Source organism: Chaetodon auriga, chromosome 3 (genome assembly GCF_051107435.1).
Source record: "Chaetodon auriga isolate fChaAug3 chromosome 3, fChaAug3.hap1, whole genome shotgun sequence".
Classification (NCBI taxonomy): Eukaryota; Metazoa; Chordata; class Actinopteri; order Chaetodontiformes; family Chaetodontidae; genus Chaetodon; species Chaetodon auriga.
Window position 1 is genome coordinate 23,330,575 of NC_135076.1, and position 14,781 is coordinate 23,345,355.

The following is a 14,781-nucleotide window of genomic DNA, read 5'->3' on the forward strand; positions in this document are numbered from 1 at the left end:
AATTCTATAAATGTTGCCTAAGAGGGGAGAAGTGCTGAAAGACTACAAGGACAGTATACCTTTTGTTTTAGTAAGTTAATGCTGTTATGAGCCACAGTTTTGTCAGTACTTTGCTCTGTGTGTACAAGAACAGCAGAGGTTATTTGTTGGATCTACAGGCATCGTTCAGAAATCTTTTTTTCTTCTGCGTCTTCTTTTTCTTGCCTCTGAGTTGAGTGCATTTTAGTTGTTAAAAAATTCTGGATGGATGTTATGATATGTGCTATCATATTGTCAGGAATGAGTCCACAATAGACGTCCCTTCAGGTAACACAGCAGGTTGCTGATGTGTATTTGTTTCCACCACAGTGCATCGTTATCGGGCTGCAGTCTACCGGCGAGTCCCGCACCAGGGAAGTCCTGGATGAGAATGACGGGCATCTCGACAGATTTGTTTCTGCTGCAGAGTGAGTGAAAATGAATTTTGTGTCTGTTGGATTGTCTGTTTCTATGTCAAAAGGTTTATTTGGTAGAATTCTCACTACAATGACAAAAAGTCTGAACAGCTAAATGTTCACTCACAACTGCAGAGATTTTCAGGAAGACAGGAAAGTTTAGCGGTTTCCTCTTTATACATTTCTGCTACCTTTAACCCTGTTTGGAAGGATAATTGTCTGTTTGCTGGAAGCTATAGTACTCTGTGGGTTTCTTCCAATTCAAGCTGTTGCTTCATTAAACTGCCAAATGATTTGCCAATCTTGAGGAGAACATGTTCTTACCACATACGTTCTGTACAATGAAAAGTATTTAGGCCATGCAGTTTATCATAAATTAAACGAAATAGTCTCTTTAGTCATCAGCTACTTTTTAATTTTGTTCTCATCCAAGAAAAACAGGAAAGGTATGGTATAGGTGCTAAGTGCCTTGAACTTGTTTGACCCTAAATCTCTCATAGCAGACATGCCCAGATGTCTGACTATGTGTATTACCCAACACACAACATGTTCATCTACCTGTCAACACCTGACAGTTATAGTGAGGCCAAATCAGGAATGTAGGAATGAGTGTTTAATTGTCACAACTGCCATGTGTTGATCACTTTGCTGTCAGAATAAAAGTTTCTCTCTGTTTCTCCTCTTCCTCTTTCCTTTAGGGGAGTGTTCCAGTCTCTTGTAACGAAACATTTCCCGTCAGAGAAGCAGAGGAGGGAGAAGGCACCAGGGAATAAGAGAAAACGTAAGCTGGGACGATGCAGTTGCACACCATCCCAGCATATGTGCCCCTCGATAGTATTGGAACAATTCCCATTTTATGTTTTTCTCACTTAATGTACGCATGTCAGGCGTTTGCCCTGCAGTCTAATTTAACAGTCAACAGTGTGTTTGAATGTTTTTTTTCCATTTGTGTTTATTTTTGCATACCATCGGGCAGCTTTGATTCACAGTAAATCCCCCTTTTTCTTGCAGTCTGCATCTGTTTCTTGGCTCCCCATCGAGTGAATCTTTGAAAAGTTTTTTTGAGTTGTGCTTCTTGTTTCTTACTCTAATTGTCATGTTGGGACTTCCAATCAGGGAAGCCTAGAGGTCGCCAGCCCAAGGTAGCTAAGCACACTGTGGACAGCGGCGGTGTGATCAACATCAGTGATGACAGCAGTAGTGACTCCGATGGCATGGACACAGACTCCAACTCCTCTCCAGACTCCCTGCTAGACAATGATGATGTCATCTTTGTGAACCACACTAGCTGCCAGACAGGTAGGAAGATTTTTACATGAGTGTGTGTTTTCAGTAGGAGTGATGTGTGAGAGGATCAACTAAAGAAAGATATTTCAGCCTTTGCTGACATGTCCAGTCCATTATTTTTATATTATTGCTTATTAGGATTACATTGTTAAGGTCCCCTCTGCTTTGTATTCACAGCCAGGATAGAGGAGATGAAGCAGGGCCTCCTCAACAAAATATCCATACTGGGAAAAGAACTACCTCTCAATACTTTGGACGAGCTCATCGATAAGTTTGGCGGACCAGATAAAGTCTCAGAGGTACGAATCTTAGACGCTGAACTCAGGTATCTAATCAGCTTTAATGGTGCAGGTGGGATTCACACCTTCTTCATTTGGCACCGTTTAAATCGCTGTTCACACATAAGAACAACAAATAAACAGACCATGTAATGAATATTTTTTCTGCAGATGACTGGCCGTAAAGGTCGTGTGGTGCGGCGTCCTGACGGCAGCGTCCGTTATGAGTCACGGGCTGAGCAGGGTCTTACCATTGACCACATTAACATCAAGGAGAAAGATCGCTTCATGAGTGGAGAGAAGGTCAGATACACGATTAAAAAGATATAGGTCCTGCATATAAAACAATCTGTATCTTACAGAAATGCCCCAATAATCCAAACTTCTTTCCTTTCCAGTTGGTGGCCATCATCTCAGAGGCAGCCAGCTCTGGGATTTCCCTGCAGGCAGACAAGCGAGTGAAAAACCAGAGGCGCAGGGTCCACATGACCTTGGAGCTGCCTTGGAGTGCAGACAGGGCCATTCAGCAGTTTGGTGAGTCAGGCCATGTTATATCGCAATCAGTGTTTCAAAGGTAAAGGGAAGTAAATGCTCGAGAGTTAAACTTAAAAAAGACGTGTTTCTTATTTCCCACTGAAAGCAAAAACACATCTTGGACAAAGTGTGTCTGAAAAATGATTCGTTGCAGCTCATCACTCAGTATTTGTTTGTCAATGAAATGTGAGGTTTTTTGCTGCTACACTTCCTTATGTAAGCTGGGTCATGAATATGTCATATTTAGTATCCTGTTGCCTGGGGTACTTCCTTGTATGAGTTTTAAATGCATATTTTGTGCAAGTTTGCTAACCCTCTCTCTCCCACACACACACTCATTATGCAAATAGGCATAAAGAGGTATTTCATCATAAGACATTCTGTGGAAGTCTCCTGGACCTCCATAGAAGAACTTCACAGAAAGTTTTTTGGTTGTTGGTGAACCCTGTTCAAGCAGGGGATCTTCTCTCAGAGTGCAAAGATCAGGTTTCGCTCTCTTGATTATGTAGATCTTATCATGTTGCCAGGAATATCCCCTTCATGCGTTTCTGTTCTTAATCATTCGTCCATTCTGTGAGTGGTTGCAGCTTGTGCTAGATGAAATCCCAAACTTGTTAAATGTCACGTCTGGCTCTTGATACTAATGAAGTTAAAACCAGAGATGTTGCTCACAAAGTGACATTATGATAAGTTGGTGTGAACCTCATCTCTCTTGCTGTTTTAGTTGTATAAATTATTTTTCCTTGTCTTTCCAGGTCGCACCCATCGATCCAATCAGGTGACGGCCCCAGAGTACATCTTCCTGATCTCAGAGTTGGCTGGGGAGAGACGTTTCGCCTCCATTGTGGCTAAGAGGCTAGAGAGCTTGGTAAATATCATAGCCATATAGATGTCTTTGTATGTATGCAGCATTTGCTTTTCTTTTTTCCCCCCTTATTTTGAGTGAAATCTGTCTCAGGAGAAAATAATCGTTGACATTGTGTTGTCTTATGGAGTGTGAGAAGAATTGTTTCACTGTAAACAGATACTATCTGTTCAGTGTTTATTGATTGCTGTGCTCTGGGTTGCTATCAACTCTACCATTTTCCTCCTCACCCTGCCCTCACCCTCTGTCCTTCCTGTTTGCTGGGGTATTCCCGACTCTAGACACTCTCTATAGAGTCTCTTTTATTGCTGGTTCACTTGAACTTTCTTCAGTTTGCCTCCACAAACCTCAAGAGATTCTGGGTCTTTCCCCTCTCCAGCTCAGTGAGGGAAAACTGAATAAGCAGAAAAAGCAGCTTGTCTGGATAATTTATAAGTCTAGGTCTATTTTCCATAATTATCAATGCATTTCGGCACCAGCAGTCATTTATTTCCATAGTGACACAGCATGACAGTTCTTTTGGGAAAAGGGCAAGGAGTGTGCATTGGGCTGGCGGTTCCAAGAAGCCGTTCTTGTGTTTGCCAGCTGTGTTCGGTAAATCCGCATCAAGAATAGGTCACATCTCGCCTGTCTGCCTGCCTGAACCCGATACAACACAAACACACACACAAACAGACGCGCGCGCACACAGTCACTCCATTCTGAATACCTTCACAAAACGGCTGACTCCAGATGAGCAGTGAAGTCATATTTGGCTAAGACATCCCTTTGTTTTGTTATCTCAAGGCATTTTTCTGTGTGGGCAGAGTCAGCTTTGGCTACAAGTTTGCTTTTGACTTTGCTTCTTCTAAATTTTCCTTCACCCCCGTCACAGTACATTTGAAATCTTAAAAGTATGGAAAACAGTCAAACACAGGCTGGAGTATTAGAAGACAACTACAAGACAAAAGCAGATTAAGAAGCATCTTTTAATTCAGGCTTTATCTGTCTGTAACTTTGCAAAATGTTGCAAAAAAAAAAAAGTTCTGTTAAGGCAAAAAATGACTTTAGTAGACAGTTGAAGGAAAAATTCAGCTTCACGCCTCAAACTTGACTGTTTCCTCTCGATACCCTGGTCATGTGGTGTGTGTGTGCGCACCCGTGTGGGGGCGTGTGTGTGTAATGAAACTTTCACATGCTGCTGGTTGATGCAGAGTAAATGTACCTGCATCTAAATGTTACTTGACTGGGTTTGAAAACTGCGCTGTGGTTCCATACACATCGGTTATAAAACCACAGAGTTATATCAGACCTACAAACATGTTTGCTGAACACCATTGTAGATTTTCAGTTAATTAAAAGTGGCGCCTGCTGTGTTTGCACAGAAGAGAAGTGGTGTCGTAACATACACGCCACAATCATGTTAAATACTGTCTTTAACATTTAAAGAGCAGAATTAATGAATGAGAAGGCTAGATGTGCATACTGTTATCTACTGTAATATCCATATACACATTTGTCCTTTTGTTATTAGTTAAAAAAAAGTCATGTTCACCCTCTTGTACCAAGGCTGAGTAGTGAAGTTGAATAATGATGTTGTGTAATGATGATCAACAAGAGCAGATTTATCCTACATCACTGTCTGTCTGTCTGTATTAGTGCGATGATGCTCTGAAGGCTGTGAAGCTAATACTGCTAATACTAATGATAATACCGTTGCTAATCCACTTTGCAGGGTGCATTAACCCATGGAGACAGACGAGCGACAGAATCCAGAGACCTGAGCAAGTACAATTTTGAGAATAAGGTAGGCAAATTTAAGCAACCCTGAAATTATATTATGACCTTCAAGTGTCAAAATATGCTTCTTTTTAATTTCTCACTCTCCGCAGAACACAAGATCTCTTCGTTTAACTGTTAATGTGCATTGCTAAGTTGCTTCTGTGTGAATTTGTCTACGCTGTACTGACATGTACCATTTCTTGCAGTATGGTACCAAGGCTCTGGACAAAATCACCAAAGCAATCCTTGGCCACATAGAGAACAAGGTGCCCCCTCCCAAAGGCTACCCTGGGGGTGACGCCATGTTCTTCAGAGGTATGTTTGAGCTTTGGTTGACTGTCAGCAAGTGTAGACACAGACCAACTTCACCAGCACAACGTTTACTGTGATTAATTAGTAAAGCAATTATGTTATGCTTTATTTCAGACATGAAACTTGGAATGATGGATGTGGGCATATTTTGTAAGGAGCCTCGCTTTGGCATCAGTACTGAGAAAGGTACAGTATCCAAGAGCCATATGTCAACCCCGGCTATTTCACAATTTAACTCATTTGTGTTCACCTATCAACACGAAATCAGCTGCATTGACTGTTCTGTGTTGTGTCTTTATCTCAGACTGCAGCATCACCAAGTTCTTAAATCGCATCCTGGGCTTGGAGGTCCACAAGCAGAACCATCTCTTCCAGTACTTCACTGACAACTTTGACTACCTGATCGAGAAGGATAAGAAGGAGGGCAAATATGACATGGGAATCTTAGGTATGGAAGTCCAGTGTTACTCCAAATGAGGCGTGAGGCGTATACTCAAACCAAAAGTAAAAAAAAAACGAAAAAAAAAACCAAAACAATACTTTTTGGAATATATTGACAAGCTTTTCAAAGATTGACATTATACAACAATGAAAGTTATTAATCAGTGAAATTAGAAATGTTTTATAATACTGACAGGCCCCTCAGGGAGTGGTTTTAAAAGTAAGACTGTGCCTCATCTTCTAATGCGAGTAATTATTTGAAACACCTCTTCTTGTGTGTCTGACAGACCTTGCCCCAGGTAACGACGAGATCTATGAGGAGAAGCAGGAAACTTTCTTGACAGTTGGAAACCCTCAGGACGGACAGGTTGTTCTCTATAAGGTAGGCACTGCACCACCTTATCTCAGGTATGTTCTTAGATCATTCCTGTGGGCAAAATACCATTTAATGTACTATATCTTGACTGAGCCTGCAATGTCCAGCTCTAGTGTTAAAGGAATCAAAATAAGAATTGTGAAGCACAAACCAAGAACAGATCAGCAATATTGTGTCACCTACGTGCACCTGTGTGTAGGATGTAGGAACAAACAGTCTGGTGAAGCACATTAACATGCCTAGGCCAATCTTTAGACATTACGTCAGCTTAGGATGTGACCTTTTTTCTGAACACTGAACATTGAACTCTACGTTGCTTGCCTGCCAAGAAAGCTTGAGCATTACGAACCAGACGTGATTCTATGAATATACATGATGGCCAAAACATGCAAATCTAGTGCTCTCTCTTTTGAGTTAAATCCAGCAGTGCTTCTGGTTCCCAACAGACCAAAACAATTAAAAGTTCATGTTTAATGGCAGCTAAGCAGTCCTCACAGATTGGGTAGCAAATACCAATGACTGTGAATTCATTAAGATTTCCGTGACATGGTTTGCACTGTGCACAGTCATTGCATACAAGGGACCTGGTACAACTGTGAAATGTCTTCCAAATTACCTGCACTCCCAGAGGTAACTCAAGTAGCTACCTTTGCAATATATAAGTTTTGATTGATGTCACATTGCCAGCAGTAAGACTGTGATCATACAGACTTAGCCCAGGGCTGAGGAGTCTATGTAGACACTGGTGGGAGGTGGAAACAGGATAATTACTGCTATCTTCTGCTTTTAGCTGTCGGCTGCAGGCGAACCCACATTTGACATTTTGAAGTTGGCAGGCGCGCAGAATGTTGCACAGTTCTGACCAGTTTAGCTAGAATAGAGAGAGAGAGAGAGTGTGTCAGCTACATGAAATATTCTGGTAGGCGATGAGTTTATTCACTTGTGTATCTGAGTGACTGTGTGTTTTTAAATATGTTTGATTAGAAATGTTGTTTAACCTGCTGCTGCTGCTGCAACAAAATAATTTCCCAAATTGGTATCAATAAAATCAAGTTTAAGTCTTAGTCTCTGATCCGTTTGCCCCTGTAGATCAGTGTGGACAGAGGTATGCCCTGGGATGAGGCCTACAACAAGTCACTGAAGCTCAGTGGTCCTGATGAGGGGTTCTATCTATCCCAGAAGGTGAGTGTATGGTATGATATGCAAACTAAACTGCATGTGTAGGATTTACTTTTCAATACAGACATCAGTACGTAGCAGTATGATGACTCGATGGTTGACAACTGGAACAATTATTTTAGTAATTATTATTCTGAGATAGTCCACATCATTCACTGTCTGTTTTGCCTCCCCACAGCTGCGAGGTAACCACCCATGTGTGCTGCTAGCTGAGCAAGGAAGAGGCAAGAACCTTATTGTCTACAAGCCCAACATTGGCAAGCAGGCCCACCCCGAGAGTCTGGACAACCTGCAGCAACGTTACCGGAAGGTAACTGGCTCGACTGACTGTTGATGAACCAGTTTTGTCTGTATATTGGTGCCTATTGACTGAATAATGTCAACACGTTTTTAATTTCATCTTAATGTTAAATGGGAAGGTTTGACCAAAGCTTTTATGGAGTATATATGGAGTCTGATGCCCCCTGGTGGCTGTGGAAGAGCACTGTACCAGGTTATGTTCAAGGCACTCCAACTGAACAATGTAGCTATTCCAAACTCCTAAACTCATTCACAAAAACATTGTCGGTTTCCTTTATAGTTTCCCCTTCCTGCAGGAACAACAGGGCGATAATTAGTGTTCACCATAAACCCACTGCACACAGTAGTCATCTTCTCCTTGGCATAACAAAGTACCATAAATGAGATGTAACTGTGATATAACTGTTGATCGGAGGTTAAAGTCACTCATGTTTCTGTGTTGGTAAAAGTACATGTTTAAAGCTACATAAGGATGTTGCATCAAACTGTGGATATGAAGAGTTCTTTGCTGATTCGGTGTTGTGCGTTTCCTTTTCCAGGTGACTCCAGAGGAAGCCAGGGACAGCTGGGAGAACCAGTTCACCTTCTCCTTCAAGAAGTGTAGCCATGCCAACTGGTAAGTAGGAATCCACAATGTCCCTTGGGATTAATGGCTCAGTGCATCCAATCAGGCTGGTAGTTATTAGAATTCACATGCCATTCCCAAGGATTTGCAGATCACCTGAGAACTAGCCATGAAGAAATAACCCACAAGTCTCTCATGTGCCTGCATCACCAGATGACCAGTGAACTGTTTAAAATGCTCAGATGGAGCAGTCTTAGAGCAGTCCCTCAATCTGCCTTACAGTTTTCCTTATTTGCAAGATACTCGTGGGCTCTTTTTGTTGTTTGCATAAGATGTTTGACTGTCTATCTTTCTGTCCTTCCCTTAGGAACGGGAAGTGCAAGAAAATTGAGGAAGGCCAGGAGTGTCTGCAGGGCATGCGCCTCCGTCAGTACCACATGTTGTGTGGTGCTCTTTTGCGTGTGTGGAAGCGCGTATCCGATGTGGTGTCTGACATCACCAGCTCCAGCATCCTGCAGATTGTCCGCCTTAAAACCAAGCAGCATAACAAGCAAGTCGGTGAGTACATCCCCCTAAAGTGATGCTAAAGTGTGATTCTGTCTGAGTGCTGGCACCTCTTTATGACAAATTGAGGAAATTAAATTGTTGCTCACTTTCCATATTGGTCTCTCATGAACACCTGTGAGTCCTACGTTGACACGAAGTGACACAGTACGTGTGCTGTGATATCACCTTTGAATGGTCATTGCAGGAAAATCTGGTTTTGAATATTTACCTCACTGATAACTGACGTGAGCGCCCTCCTCATCTGTCCCAGGTATCAAGATCCCAGAGAACTGCGTGGCACGTGTGCGGGAGGAGCTGTTGCAAATGGACGAGGAGGTGAAGAGGAGACGAAAGGAGCGGGAGCAGCAGGCTGTGGAGCAGCGACTGGCCGAGGAGCGTATGCGTAAAATGGAGCAGGAGAACAAACACCTCCTGGCAAATCTGTTCAACCAGAAGCCCATAATCAACCAGTCCCTCGCGCAGTCCCTCGCCCAGAGTCAGATCCTCAAACAGAAACTGAACCAAAACGCTCTACAAAGGACACAAACTGGGAGCATCTCTCAGCTGCAGAGGATGCAAGCTCAGACCCAGTCCACTTTACAGCAGCCCTCCCAGAACATAACCATGTTGTCCTTACAGAGAAATCCCAACCAAACCCAGCAAAGGACACATAACAGCTGGCCCAACAATTCCACCACCACCAACCAGGGTCCTCTGCCCAGCATGGTTAACCTCACCTCTAATTTGTCACAGTTTTACCCCCCGTCCTTTTTATCCTCTTTTCCACAGCTGAAGAACCTTTCTCTTCCACTCGATCAGACCACGTCGTCTCCCAGCTTGTCTTCTAAGAATCCCCTGGATGAGATCTTGGACCTGACTGTGAGCTCGCCATCCCCCTCCCCAGACACCACGGAGGGCGGACTGAATCTGGACGGTCTAACGAGACACCCTCCAGCATTCGGAGATGACTTTAATCTAGAGCATCTGATCTCTCAGAATGCACCGAGCGCCCAGCACGCTGCACAGATACAGCAGCCTCTTTTGCTCCAGCAGCAGCAGCACCTGCAGGCAGCACAGCAGCAGAACCACAACCCGCTGGCCAACAACCACCAAGACATGTTAGATTTCCTTGACTTGCCCATGTCTCCCCAGATGGCCACGCAGAAAACCAGCCCTTCATCCTCTACCTCCTCCGGCTCTTCCTCCACGTCCTCCACCTCTTCTGTGTCAAACAGCCTGGTGTCCCACGTCCCCCCCGGCCTCCTGCCCGCGCCCACCCTCATCCCAGCGTCGTCCTCCTCTTCCCTCTTCCCCAGCCCGCCCTCGTCCTCCTCTCTGTTTTCCAGCTCTCCCTCTCACTTCTCTTCCCCCTTTCTCCTCTCCCAGTCGGACTCTCTTTCCTTACCCAATGGCCACTGCAGCACCACCACCGCCCTTGACGTCCGCGAGGCTCTGAACAGCATGCTACAGGCTGGACCGGACCGCAAGTCCGTCATTCAGTACCGGCAACAAGACTAAGAGCTTAAACAGCAGCAGCTCGCCCGGGCTTTTCGTTAGGTATTTTATTGTTTCCTCTTTTAAAGCAGATTGTGTCTTGTTCGCTGCTGTCTGTGATCACACCCTCGGACCTGTTCCCTCTCCCCTCAGGGCCCATAGTCACGTCACTGCCTGCCCTGCGCTCGGCTCACCCTCCCCTCTGTCCACCTGTAGCGTTCACCTTCTTGAGGCTGTCGAGGTGATAGCGGGCTCGATCAATATCAGATTTCTGCACCAAAGTGTGTCCTCCACAGTGAAAGGCAGCTGTAAAACAAAAAAAAAGTGAAAGAAACACATGTGATTAACTGTATTTTGTTGAACGTACGAGCTGTAAAACAAAGGCTCGTCCATCGACGTGTGGAAAAATCTTTTAACAAACGTCCCGCTGCTGATTTTACGAGGTATGGTTGGTGAAGTCGCTGGAAGCTTTTAATGCCTTTCACCAGTTAAAACCGCTTCTTTAGACTGTGCTTCGCTGTTACTTTGCTTCATGGCCGTTTGTCCCGACTAAAACAAGGCTGTGCGCAAGGCTTGATTTGAGTGAAACAGAAGATAGTGTTGAACTGGAAGATGAGGAAGAAACAAAGCCCAGATGAAATCTTTTAGTTGATTAGCCATGAAATGCCTCAGTTGTCTTTTTATTCGTCTACATGCTCCCTCTCGTTTCTCTCCCTGCTTGTATGAACACTAGTGTGAGGAAGAAGGGAGAGGAAGACCAGTCTGCTGTTGCAAACAGTGCCTTTGGAGAAATCTATAAATGCAGTCTTTAAAAATCCATGTAGCCTGGTGTATAGATTTGTACTCTTGAGCATTGGTTTTGATTTTAATTTAAATATATTTGTATTTAACGTTTAGCCCCCTCGGTCAGTCAGTAGTTTGTGTTACACTATGCTGGTGGTGGGTGTCAGGAAGAAGCCTCCATTAAGCCCGTCTGTGCTCATATGATTGTCTGTGTAGCTGCTCTTAAAACAAGAGCGACGGACTCGTCCTTTTTTCTGCGTCCGTCTGTCCCTGGTGATTGGACAGCGTGCCACGGGGTCAGCGCGGCACAGATCATTGAGCAGCGTGAAGAAAAGTTGTGTCAAAAAAACATTGGATCGACCCCCCCCCCCCCTTTTTTAAAGCTGACAATAACATTTAGTGATGTGACTCCTGGTTTGATTTGATTTTGAATTTCTCAGGAAAGTCTCGAGTGCATCGTTGTCGTTGTTTTTCTGTTTTTGTGTCATTTTGACCAACGCAGATATGAAAATTTGTTTTAAGTCTTCAATTTCAGTGGATAACAGAGGATTTAAAGTTTTTATTGTCTTGAGGTCTGAAAAGAACATGTCGTTTTCAACAGAAACTTCACATTAATAATAAAAATGGCAAAGCTGAGGCAGATTTCTCCTGAAATCTGTTTCCATTTCAGGCGTCGAGGCTCTAAAAACATTTGAGACGTGTGTAGACTTGTGATGTTCACTGTGTGTGATAGTACATATTTAAAACCCTGTAAGATCTGGCCGTCTTTGTGTGAAAAGGATGCACTGTTGTTGGTTCATGACAAAAATGCCGGGATAAGTTCAAGTGATTAAAAAGCAATAAAACCATATTCTCCATTTGTTATGAAACGTAAATGCCTAAGTACTGTTTACGCTCAACAGGCAAAGCTTTGTGGTTACTTTTGCATGGTATGAATCTTCTTATTTCTGTTGTGCTTCATAGTATTTTAGTTAAACAGATTATGAAATGCATACAACCTTTGTATAGTACGTTTTCACGGGATGAGCGCAATGCGTTCTTGATGTTTTAGTCATCGTTATTATAAAACTTATTGTTATTTATATTTAAGGGATATTTAGATTTTAGATATGTTATCCTGCTTATTAGAGTAGTTAACGAAATGTTTGGTCAGGGAAGTCTCTAGTTTTCAAGATTACTATAAAACAAATTCTATTATAACCTGCCACCAAATAAGATTGCACTGTTCTGTACTGCTGTACAGTGTCTGGATTTATTTCTGCTCATTTCAGTTTTGTTTTTACTCAAGTAGAATTGTTTCTCCAACTTGTAGACCTTCGTCAGGCCTTCAGTTTGCAGAGAGATACCAAAGTGTTCCACAGACACCCCTAAAGTTATCAGAACTTTTATCAATCTCAGGAAGAAACCTACAAGAGGTGTAATGGGGGGGCGTTAGCAGAAATATATCATTTCCCCTTATAACAGTGGTGAAACTAACCAGTACATGTGCTATTTTTTTCTTAACTCTGTGCTGTGACTCTTGCTGTATTTATGTTTTAGACTTAATGTGATGGGTTTTGTCGTTTGTCCTTGTGAACATGTCAGTGATTTTAAGTGTTTATGCCTTCTTAGGGCGAAGATCAAAGGCTGTTTCTTTTTAAGGAACATTATTTTTCTGTGGACAGTTTTATTTTCATTTGTGTTGCAGTTGTTGGACGTTTAGTTCGCGTCAAAGCTGACAGATTTTCGAGTCGATTCGCGCCTGGCTAATACTGAAACGTGCAATTGATCTGTCCAAGCCTTCCCTTCCCTCAGTGCAACAGACGTTTAGGTTTCGACTGACTCACAGTATCCCAGATTCTTGTTAACGCTTCGTTTATTTTCATTTGCAGCATCTTACTAGAGCATGTTTTCCTCGTACCTACGTTAATTTTGCTTTTAATATTCCACATCAGGCACATTCCGAGACATCAGTCTGCAAAAGATTTGCCTTCGATTTTGTGTTTTATAGTCACACAAATAAAGCTTTATGCGTTTGAGGGACATGGACCGCATTTTTAGGAGGAAAAAAAAGCTTTTTCTTTGAAACAATAATTCTTAATTAGTGTTAGTTAGGCCTTTTGTCATTATCATTTTGCACTAAGAATGGCATAATCAAGTTACTGTTCTCTGGTTATGATTGAGCGTTGCAAGCCTGTTGTGTTTCTGATCTTTGATGGATAGCTCTGTGTATACTGTAACCATCTTTCTCATTTCTCCACCGTTTGCATATTATATGTTATCACTCTCAAATAATTTATTGCTAACAAAAAAATGAAACAAAAAACATGCTACTGATTGTATGTATTTTTAAACAAAGCCTATTTTTTCTGTAAAAAAAGAAACTGTGTTCAGCACTTTTATTCTGGGTTGTGCTTTTGTTTTCTATATATTTATAATTTAGATCCAAATGTATATATTGTAAAATTTGTGCCTTTCGACTAATTCTTTAAAAAGGTTTTCTACTCATTTAAGGAAGGACTATATGAAATTGCAATCTTAACTTTGTAAACAAATAAAAACTTGAAGATTGCTGAAACCGAGTCGTTTGTTTATCTGGGAAAAGGCCTTTGTCTTAACTCCTGGAGGGTCAGTGGGCGTTCACGTGGGAAGAGGCAGCATGTGTGACGTCGCTCCTCGTTTATTTAAACACGGGACATAAAGAAAATAGACTGACGAGATGAAGTAGAGCAGGAATAAAAATTAACCCTGAACTGTTGCACTCCAAACACCTGTGCTCGGCAGCCAACCAACAGAACACACACATGAACATGACTGATTTCTGCTGCAGTGTCTCAATAAACTGGGCATCATTTGATAAACGTCATGATTAATAATCAAACACGCCTTCTGGACACAGACCTGCAGGTCCTTTAAGCCAGAGCTCCTGTCTAAAGGACTGTTAATAATATTTCTTGCCAGTGGGTCAAAGGACTCAGTCAAAAGCTGAGTACATTGTGAGGTACTTGTACTTTACCATTTTCTGCTACATTACACTTTTACTCCATTACATGTTGTAGGGAAATATTGTTACTCAACTATAGTTACTGACTGCTTGTTACAGATTCAAATTAATACAAAACGTGATAAATAATATTCAACAACAACCAATTGATAACTTACAATGAATTATTGTATATCAAGCTACCTGACAGTGAAGCAGATAAAATCAGCTCCAGTGATAACCACATTAATACATCAATAATTAGGCTCAATAATGATATGTATCGTTCTGAAATGGGGGAAACTATACTGCTATGCCAATAATTCTCTACTTTTACTTCTAACAGAGTATTTCTACACTGTGATATTTCTGATTACATAACAGGAAGATCTGATTACTTCTTCCACCCCGAGTCATAAGTCAGCGTGAACGATATCTTCAATTTGAACATGTCATAACCAAGATGTTTTGGGCTTGGCCTGGCAGGATTACTACCCCTTCGTGAAAATGTATTCATATCTCAAGTTCCTCATATGAAACAACAGAGCATGGGACAATATATAATTTAAGGAAGTAAATTAGTGTAAAGTTTAATGGAATCAGTTGTAAAAATAAGACGTAAATTGTGGCTGTAACAGTCAGAGTCGTTTGGGTTCATCTGGTT

The 14,781-nt window shown here is 42.2% G+C and overlaps 1 protein-coding gene across 4 annotated transcripts in view; it reads left to right on the forward strand.

Annotated features, from left to right (window-relative positions):
* The window catches only part of sbno2b (strawberry notch homolog 2b), a 59,746-nt gene extending 46,043 nt beyond the window's left edge, over positions 1-13,703 (forward strand). For all 4 annotated transcript variants that reach the window (XM_076726224.1, XM_076726225.1, XM_076726227.1 and 1 more), the window contains 17 exons: positions 349-446; positions 1,133-1,215; positions 1,551-1,733; positions 1,899-2,020; positions 2,171-2,302; positions 2,398-2,533; positions 3,289-3,401; positions 5,113-5,184; positions 5,366-5,474; positions 5,586-5,657; positions 5,776-5,919; positions 6,200-6,294; positions 7,378-7,470; positions 7,646-7,777; positions 8,307-8,383; positions 8,700-8,890; positions 9,150-13,703. In XM_076726224.1, the coding sequence (XP_076582339.1) occupies positions 349-446; positions 1,133-1,215; positions 1,551-1,733; positions 1,899-2,020; positions 2,171-2,302; positions 2,398-2,533; positions 3,289-3,401; positions 5,113-5,184; positions 5,366-5,474; positions 5,586-5,657; positions 5,776-5,919; positions 6,200-6,294; positions 7,378-7,470; positions 7,646-7,777; positions 8,307-8,383; positions 8,700-8,890; positions 9,150-10,396 (3,099 nt within the window). In that variant the 3' untranslated portion in view covers positions 10,397-13,703. The remainder of the gene's footprint in view (positions 1-348; positions 447-1,132; positions 1,216-1,550; positions 1,734-1,898; positions 2,021-2,170; positions 2,303-2,397; positions 2,534-3,288; positions 3,402-5,112; positions 5,185-5,365; positions 5,475-5,585; positions 5,658-5,775; positions 5,920-6,199; positions 6,295-7,377; positions 7,471-7,645; positions 7,778-8,306; positions 8,384-8,699; positions 8,891-9,149) is intronic.
* Positions 13,704-14,781: the final 1,078 nt, after the last annotated feature.